The sequence below is a fragment of the Myxocyprinus asiaticus genome, chromosome 26 (genome assembly GCF_019703515.2).
Source record: "Myxocyprinus asiaticus isolate MX2 ecotype Aquarium Trade chromosome 26, UBuf_Myxa_2, whole genome shotgun sequence".
In the NCBI taxonomy this organism is placed as follows: domain Eukaryota; kingdom Metazoa; phylum Chordata; class Actinopteri; order Cypriniformes; family Catostomidae; genus Myxocyprinus; species Myxocyprinus asiaticus.
The window spans coordinates 36711704-36721547 of record NC_059369.1 but is presented as its reverse complement, the minus strand read 5'-3'; the positions used below and the strand labels follow the sequence as shown (position 1 = coordinate 36721547).

Genomic DNA, 9844 nt, shown 5'->3' with positions numbered 1-9844 from the left:
ATGAATTTAGTGTTTAATGTTGAAGACCAATGTAAGTATCAGCCTTTTCTATAGGATATCAAGTAACCAATCGGTTTTTAGGTTTCCTCATAGTAATATCCTTAGCTGTACTCTTCTTTGCTCTGGAAATTTTTGGAATTGTGAAATAGCGCCTCCATGAGGTCATTATTGTAACTGTAAATGTGTCGTGAAGCGACTGTTCATCACGACAGTCCTTGTTCACGTATGGCAAGAGCATTTTATAAAACGGTGGGTTTGTCATCAATACCAGCTAACAGAGTATACGCAATCAACCGACTGGATTATCAATACTGTGGAAAATGGGCATAGCCGATGAGGCTGATAAGACTCTGTTTGTAGGTAATTTGGACCTTCAAGTAACAGAAGAACTTATATTCGAGCTGTTTTTACAGGCAAGTGATGTTTGTGTGTTCGATTGATTAGCTTGCTAATGCTAATGATGGACCGACCACATCTATGGATTTTGTGGGGGGGAAAAGTATATATCGATTTGCAAAAATCTACCTGAAACGCACAACAAATGTGCAGTTTTAGCTATTAGGCGCATATTAAAAGAAAGCTACCATGATATCGAAACTGTGTGTAAACATTGTCTGCCACGCCGTCATCACCGTATCTCTCTGCGTCTGTCAAGAATTCGCTGAATGTGGTTTTAAGTCTAAAGCAACTTTAATTCGGTAATGAGGTGTTTGATGTTTTATGAGTGTGGTCATTTAGCGTGTTGCAACGCGTTTGATGTTCTTCTTCATCTAGGGTGACCATATTCTGGTTTTCCAAAAGGAGGACACCCATTTTTCCGCCGGGGGGATTTGGGGTGGAATAATAGGGTTCAAAACAGTGTTACTATGAATGCAAACTTTAATACAGTGAAAAAGACACTCTATTAGCATAACATAAATGTGTATAAATAACAATTACCAACATTCTTTTGAATGTCCATGTACTAAAATAAAATATTTGATGCCATGAATGTACCTTCATTTACTATTACTATAATTTTGAATGGCCATGGAAAATGAAGCAATGTGATGATTTTATCTGGTCGCAAAAAGTAGTCCGTTCATTTACCTGATGAAATTTCACCTTTTGCTGACCCTTTATGCTTAGCAGAGCTAATGTGTGCTTCTAAATCACTTGCACTTTTATTAGCAACTGACACATAAGTGCCAGCTTTACATGTCATACATTCTGCTTCCCACGGATCTCGACCTGGACGAAAGCATGGGAATTTTTTGTGCAAATCTTCCGTCAATTTGCACAATTAGCTGTCATTTGCTGCTACTCTCAAGCAACTGTTTGATGCCGAACACAACAGCACTTCGCGCGTTCGCGGAGAGATTGACAGGCAGGAATTTGGCCAATAGTTGCTGCAAGCCCCTTATAATCGACCAATTGGTGTGCGAGAAGGCGGGACTTACAAAGAAGGGTTAAAGCAATGCAAATATGCGCGCGCACACAATGAAGTATTAGACCAGATGCACATCATAATACAACTAAAGCCGAATCCCGGACATTTTCGCAAATTTAGAAATCCCAGCCGGACGCTTTTTTTAAGGTACGAAAAAGAGGACGTATGGGCACCCTGTCTTCATCATAGACATTTATCGGCAAGACTTAGAGCATCTATGCCTAATCTTCCAATTTTATAATACGCCATTATTGTGATAATGCACATTCATTGTCATGAACAGTTCAGTATGCTGTAATCTCTTCTGTATTTCCCTTTCTAACAGGCTGGGCCATTAATCAAAGTCAAAATACCTAAAGACAATGATGGAAAATCAAAACAGTTTGCATTTGTGAATTTCAAGCATGAAGTCTCTGTGCCCTATGCCTTGAACTTGCTGAATGGAGTCCGGCTGTTTGGAAGACAGCTCAACATAAAGTTCAGAGCCGGTAGGATTTTTTTTTGACACCAGTGAGTGTTGATAAACAAATAAATGCTGTCCTCTTGTGCTTTCTTTTGTCACAGTCCATCATTTCAGCATACCACTAGTCTGATGCGAACAACCCAATCGTTTCATGAATAGGACAATGTCCACAGTGGTCTTTAAGAATTTGTTATTAGGAAACATGTAGGAGAGGAAATGGAGTGTGCTGGCACTGTGTAGAGAATCAGAAATTTGGTACAGGATAGGTGCTGAATTAATCGGCCTATAATTGTGTCTTCAACAGGCAGCAGTCATATTAATCAAGAGGGCAAAAGTCCAGCAAACTCTCAAAATCCCAGTCCAGCAAGTACACCGGGTCACCGTGGTGGAAGGTAACGTTTCTTAAAGGGGACATTAATATATATATATATATATATATATATATTTTTTTTCTTCACTTATGTTAAAGTTTTTTTGCAAAAAAACCAGTCATAATGTATTATTACATGACCTTTTTCTACCCTATCATTGGCTCTTTGTCTGAAACAAGCGGTTTTGTTTGTACTTGACGCCAAAAAAGACACACTCTGCCATTAAGTGTGGAACTGTATTTCCCAAGAATGAAAACTTCCAAGCGATTTACAAAATCGCCTAAAAGCACTCAGTTCTGGTAATCATTGATAGATATGTACCAATTTATGTTAAGCACACAAAGTACAACAGTTGTTTGACTGTAACAATAGAAAACTAAACAAAACTGTCACACTGCTTCTCCCCAATACTTATCAGGCATACAAGATTTGGTGATAAAATAACACTTATTAAACTGCAAAAATATTGCATTAAACCGAAAGCACAGTCTTTCACAAGCAGAACAAGTCTAATTATCCTTTATAAAAATGTGTGTCTACAAATCTAGTGAGACTGCACTGCAGAGTGTTAAAGCATCATAAGTGTTTCCCCACAAATGGTAAAAAAAAAAAAACATTTCTATCATATTGTGAATTGCTAAACAACTTTTTATCAGGCTATACAAAAAAAAAAAAAGACTATTATAATTATTATAATAGTACAAAAGAATGAGTTTCAATAATATCCATATGTCATTGTAATGTGTTGTCATCACTCACTTTTATTCATAATTCATCCAGCCACTTTTCTTTTTGAACGAGATTGCCAAACTGAAAAAACGACTTGACTCCTACACTCGTTCAGTCAAACAGCAGACCCTCATTCACAAACGAGACGACTGGTTCATTCATTCAGTTCGTGCACGACTGTACCAATATATTCAGTGACTCTTCTCGTTCATAAAATTACAAACCAGACTGGTTCATTAAAGGGGTGCATTCGTTCAGTGGGTCAAACCAGTGATATGCTCTTGCAAAGCCCTCAGTTGAATGCTATTGGCTCGTGCAATAATTAGTCTTTACAAGCACGAAAAGCCACCAAAGCAAGCAGTCTCGTGCTTCAAACTAGAGCTCTTTTGCTTCAGAAGAACGAGTCGTCAGTGACCGAGAAATATCAGTCAGTGTATGGAGATGAAAGTTAACGATTTGTTCACTTAAAATATTACCTCAAAAAGACCACATTTCACATTAATATGCCATCTTGTTATGCGAGTGTTAGCTGGAGCACTTTCTGTGCACTTAAACATTTTGCAAGAACATATAGAGGTGAATTAATGTCGAGATACATTTTGTTGTTTTTGGAAGACACTTAAGTAAACGCACACCTTAAATTCAGTTATGGCAAAGAGACACAAATCATGAACAGGTGTAAACATGATGCATCTCTCCTGTCCACTTGTGATCAGTTCGCTTAAAATGCATCTTAATGCAAGGTGTAAACGGGATTAGATTATAGATCTGCACACTCTAGATTTGCCTCAGCTTCATGAGGTGCCATAAACCGTATTGGAGTTCCTAAATATGCTGGGCTCTATAAGGTCCAGCCCATCCATTAAAAATATAAGTTTTGAAAATAATGTATACAGTATGTGTGTGTTTGTGTATATATAAATGCATACAAAACTAATTTCATTTAAGCATACACCTTTAGATCAAAAGTGTTTTTTAATATTAAAGTTTGAACACACTTGACAGATTTAGGGTATTTCTTTGATTGTATATGAATGGGCTTTTCCAAGAATTGGATGGCTATTTTCATTTAAAGTCATACCTAATTGGTTAAGTTAAAGACCCTTTGAGTAGGCAGCAGCATCAAGTGCATATACTCTATAGTGTTGTCTTATCACAGGGTTTTAATCTAAGCTGAAGCTATCCTTTTTTGCTTTCTACTGTGATCTGCAGAACCCCGGAGCAGATGGGCTCTCCGTCCTACTCACCTCCGCAGCATCTGCAAAGGACTTTCTCTTCACCTGACAGTCTGCAGAGACAGGCAATGGTGAGAACACGTCTCCTATCCATTTTCCATGTCCTGAAATAATAAGTCTAAAAGTAAAATGCACCGCTGTATGTGCTTTTAAAATGCAATCCGCACTTGATGTTCCGGTGCAACATGAAGATCTGAAAATGAACACAAAAATGTTGAGCATTAAAGCATTTAGAGTTATTATACACTTTAATATTATTTTTTTTAATAGATGAACAGTATGTGGCAACTTCAGATGCAACAGCAACAGATTCAGCAGTTGCACCAACTGAGCATGCAGCAACTCCAGCAGCAGCAGCTAAGGGGTGGTGGAGTAGGTGGAGACAGTAACCACTGGCAACAGAATTGGTCTGCCCAGCATGGTCATCGCCACTCCCACCAGGACAATAACATCCATCATGGCAGAGATCAACGGCACAGCAATAGTGGGAGCAACCACGACCGCCATCGACATGATAGCCAGCGGGGTGACTTCTATCACCATGATGACCATAGTGGAGAACGCAATAGAAATTACACTCCCGAAAGGCGTAGAGACTCCAGAGACGGCTCTAGAGACGGACGATGGAAGCAATTTTAAAAAATAACTTATGGATTTTAGATCTCTTTTTATATTAATTATTTTTATGAACTTGTTTTTCCTCCATGATTTTTAAATGACGTTTTGGATTATTGCATCCTACCTTACAGACCTCCGTTAACAAAAAAATATAATAATTTTGCAGTACAACTTTTGGGGGGAAAAAATAAAATACCAGCATTTGTCAAAATGAGGTTAAACCATTTATATCTAGAAAAGAAATGCTTTGCAAAGGTATAGAACAAATAAGTGGCCATGTTGTGTGCTGGCCTTTTATGTTTTGATCTGCAGGCACTTGAGTTTGTGTATATTTTGTATTTCCTTATTAGGAAATATTTCTGTATAATGCCAGAATGGATCTGGTATCTCAAAAGAAAAGTGAAGAGAAGGTAAAAGTGGTATGGTAGAAATTCATCTAGAAAACTGATTTCCATTTGTAATTTCTCAGGAATAGTAAATGGTAAAAAAAAAAAAAAAATGTAAACTAGTTTGTAGGTCAATTTCTGTCTTGATATAATGCTTTTTGATGGTGTTTTTTTTTATTTTTTATTTTTTTTTTATTTTACTCCTTTTTAATTTTACTCAGAGAATGTTAAGATTTTAACAATCAAACTCCTCATGACAGTCTCTGAAATTCTTGGAACAATAACTACTTTTAAAACTTTTGTAAATACAGCAGCATTTTTATTGTCAAGTGCAACACCCTGATTTTCATAAAAGTCAGAGTTTACTGATCTCTTGCTGTCAGATTAATTTGTCATTGAATTCTCATATTCTGTTAAAGTGATTTACATGCATACATTTGTTCTTGGTAATGCAACATTTATTTTAATCTGTAACCCATCATCTTTTCTAAAAGTCTCATGTAGGGATTTTAGTAATCACTAGGTGGTGCCATACATCATAATAATGCATATTAAACATAGTGTATAGTCTTGATACACTCAAAACATTAAATATGAAGTCTATGATTTCAGTGTTCCTAAAAAAAAAAAAAAAAAAAAAAACTATTTTCAAACAAATATCCATGGTGACTAGTTTCAGCCAAAATACCATAGACTTAACAGTTATTACTACACTAAAAAAATTTGCAAACTTAAAAATTCAACGCAACATGATGTAATAAGATTTGAGTTCTCACAACTCTTAATAATTGTCCTCAGTAACATTTCTTTTAGTCAATGTGAATTTATTCACTAAATGCCAAAAATATTGTCGAGAGAACTACTAATTTCTTGTTCAGCCAACTATCAATTAGCAATATGAGTACTTTGAGTTTGTCACCATTCCAGTTACTTTTTTTTTTTTTTATGAAGTTAACTGCAGTCTTTGCGTCTGAAGAGAGAGGTATGTATTGCAAGGCAGTACATACAATTGTTTAACATAGAAACACAATAGACTTCAATAATTAACACACAAACCACATTGTTAAAAGATGAGCTCCTAACATCACCACACAACAACTGACTAACAGTCAATGACAGCATATTGTCAGCAAACAGCAAAGAATAAGCCTAGAACTCTAATCACATAATTTATTAATGTTACAATGCATGCTGGGAATTCACAAATCAGCAACATTGTTCCATATGAAATTGTTGGTTCAGACAACTCTGTTAGGCTAGTTGAGACAGCATTTGGGGGAATATTGTTAGTCTAGCGTGCTGTTAAAGCTATAGATGCAGAGCGATTCACATTTTGAGTTTCTGTGACTCAAAACCATCATAAGCTGAATAAAATGTAATTTCGTTTATTAGTGTACTGAGTGAATAGTTGATCTTCAAACAGTGCAATGAGCTCTCAATCTTTCTGCAAGTTTATTTTATTTATTTATTTATGACAGTGGTTACTGCCTGTTCACCACAGTTTTACTGTAGTAATAACTGGAGTAACGATGGTATTTTTGGGGAAACTGTTTACCATGGTAAGTTTTTGTATGGGTATGGTCAACTTCAATGGAGACCGTAATATTGGTGATACAGTTATTACGTGTCAACCGGAATCCTTTAATGTCCGAGCTAAAGTCGTAATCTGCCCTTCCGAAAGTGCTTTGGACTGCTCACAGCGGCTCCCGTTGTGTATGAATCCGTACATCCCCCACAAAGCTTCTCGAACCAAAAGCGGAGGTGCATTTGCACCCTGCGCACTGAGCCGTGTGTCTATTCATTAATCTGCGGAGGATCGGGTTCTCTAATGAAGCTGCTGTACTGGGAAACGGAGTTATTGGGGAGATCAGGCTACGGGCATCGCAGTTTAATTGATTGAGCTGCTTGGCGTCTTTCATCCAAAAGCCGGTGGCTTCATGCGCCCTAGAATGACCGTTTACTGTCTCTGTGGTTATCTTTTAGGCCCTATGTGTTGTGTGCGGCTTTATTTGTAGTGTTTGTATAGCCTACAGTAGATTTCTTTCTATGTGTACATTGTACAGTATATGCATTGTATATATGTCTCTGTTGATATTGTAGTGTGTCTGTATAGGGGAAAGTTGTAAACACTTCTGCTAACTACTGTAGGCCTATTCAGGCGTCAGCTAATGAAACGGTTTAATGTGTTCTAAGGTGTATGTCGGGCGGGGTCAATTAGTCACAGGTGTTTTAAAAGTTATACATTTTTACTATCTATTAATCACAGTGTTTGCTGGTCAAAATAATGGTTTGATATGTTTGTATTTTACCTGTTTATACTGTATATTTGTATGATGTTTCATATCTATCTATCTATCCGCCTGTCTATCCATCTGTCTATCCGTCTGTCTGTCTAGTTGTCTGTCTGTATACATGTCTATCTATCTATCTATCTATCTATCTATCTATCTATCTATCTATCTATCTATCTATCTGCCTGTCTATCCGTCTGTCTGTCTAGTTGTCTGTCTGTATACATGTCTATCTATCTATCTATCTATCTATCTATCTATCTATCTATCTATCTATCTATCTGTCTGTCTGTCTGTCTGTCTGTCTATCTATCTATATACATATCTGTCTGTCTATCTATCTATCTATCTGTCTGTCTGTCTGTCTAGTTGTCTGTCTGTATACATGTCTATCTATCTATCTATCTATCTATCTATCTATCTATCTATCTGTCTGTCTGTCTAGCTGTCTGTCTGTATACATGTCTGTCTATCTATCTATCTATCTATCTATCTATCTATCTATCTATCTATCTATATATCTATCTATCTATCTATCTATCTATCCGTCTGTCTATCTATCTATCTGTCTGTCTGTCTAGTTGTCTGTCTGTATACATGTCTATCTATCTATCTATCTATCTATCTATCTATCTATCTATCTATCTATCTATCTGTATGTCTGTCTGTCTATCTATCTGTCTCTCTGTGTGTCTCTCTGTCTAGTTGTCTGTCTGTATACATATCTATCTATCTATCTATCTATCTATCTATCTATCTATCTATCTATCTATCTATCTATCTGTCTGTCTAGTTGTCTGTCTATCTATCTATCTATCTATCTATCTATCTATCTATCTATCTAGCTCTCTGTCTGTCTGTCTATCTATCTATCTATCTATCTATCTATCTGTATGTCTGTCTGTCTGTCTCTATCTGTCTGTCTGTCTGACTATCTATCTATCTATCTATCTATCTATCTATGTCTGTCTATCTATCTCTCTGTCTGTCTGTCTGTCTGTCTAGTTGTCTGTCTGTATACATATCTATCTATCTGTCTGTCTATCTGTCTGTCTATCTATCTATCTATCTATCTATCTATCTATCTATCTATCTATCTGTCTGTCTGTCTGTCTGTCTGTCTATCTATCTATCTATCTATCTATCTATCCGTCTGTCTGTCTGTCTGTCTAGTCTGTATACATATCTATCTATCTATCTATCTATATGTCTGTCTGTCTGTCTGTCTAGTTGTCTGTCTGTATACATGTCTATCTATCTATCTATCTATCTATCTATCTATCTATCTATCTATCTATCTATCGCTCTCGTCAATTCTTTTATAGAAGCACATCTCTTATACTCAGATCAGCTTGCACGTACTAAAACAGGTGCCATATAGAGACCCTACTTCCCGCTGTACTGTCTGTCTTGATATTTTGTCGTATAACCTATCCCCTTGTTTTAAAGCCAAAATCAGCTCCGCGCAGTTGTTCTCATTTCTTCCCTTTGATCAAGTTCTCAAACTCAAAAAAAGCTCAAAGCTTTTCCAGTGGAAATCTGTATATTTCCTTTACATAATCCCTCGCGCTTTGAACACGGCGGCTGTTATCTCGAATCCTCTGCGAGTTATATTTACTCTCTCATACATGGGAAAATGATAATCATTTCGACAGCGGACACACGGCTCTGAAAATCAGAAACCCGACCCTGTCCTTGTTTGAGGAGTCCAGTGCGCCCTGAACATCAAAGCGACGGTCCATCTGTAATAAGCATCATAATGTCAAACAAAACTGCTGCTGTCTGGGACGAACTGTCGTTCTCACTTGTTCTGTAACAGAACCTAAAGAAATGTCTGTGCATCTCCATTATTTCACACGGTTAATACTGTCTGAACTTGCTGAAACTGATATGAAAAACACTTCTGAAACATGGCCGTCTATTCTGATTCATGAAATATGAAAATTTATACAAAAACTTTTCAGAAATGTCCTTTTTAATGCAGCTCTATTACATAAAAAAAAAAAAAAAAAAAAAAATAGCACAGAAACTTCTCAGAAGTGTCCTTGGATATTATACTTGCTACGATCTCAGCAGCGCAGAGATTCTCACTCAGCATTTCTGATTTGAACTTCGAAAATGAGTTTAATGGCTACGTATATAAATTGTTATTACTGTATTTTGCATCTTTTTTTCTATATCTTTTTAATTTGCATAAACTGCTCACGATATATATATATATATATATATATATATATATATATATATATATATATATATATATATATATATATACATACACACACATATATACACACTTCCCATACGTCACAATTAAACAGT

General features: G+C 36.3%; 1 protein-coding gene across 1 annotated transcript; it reads left to right on the top strand.

Annotated features, from left to right (window-relative positions):
* The first annotated feature begins 229 nt into the window (after positions 1 to 229).
* On the top strand, positions 230 to 5600 carry rbm7 (RNA binding motif protein 7). Its single transcript, XM_051656061.1, has 5 exons — positions 230 to 413; positions 1755 to 1917; positions 2197 to 2284; positions 4205 to 4298; positions 4498 to 5600. The coding sequence occupies exons 1-5, from the start codon at positions 321 to 323 to the stop codon at positions 4864 to 4866; spliced, it is 807 nt and encodes a 268-aa protein (XP_051512021.1). The 5' UTR covers positions 230 to 320; the 3' UTR covers positions 4867 to 5600.
* The last annotated feature ends 4244 nt before the right edge of the window (positions 5601 to 9844 follow it).

Excerpts from the sequence above, each read along its gene's own strand:
- rbm7 (XM_051656061.1), top strand. The coding sequence starts at position 321 with ATGGGCATAGCCGATGAGGCTGATAAGACTCTGTTTGTAGGTAATTTG. Across the intron at positions 1,918-2,196 it reads CAACATAAAGTTCAGAGCCG|GCAGCAGTCATATTAATCAA; the intron begins GTAGGATTTTTT and ends TGTCTTCAACAG. Across the intron at positions 2,285-4,204 it reads CCGGGTCACCGTGGTGGAAG|AACCCCGGAGCAGATGGGCT; the intron begins GTAACGTTTCTT and ends TGTGATCTGCAG.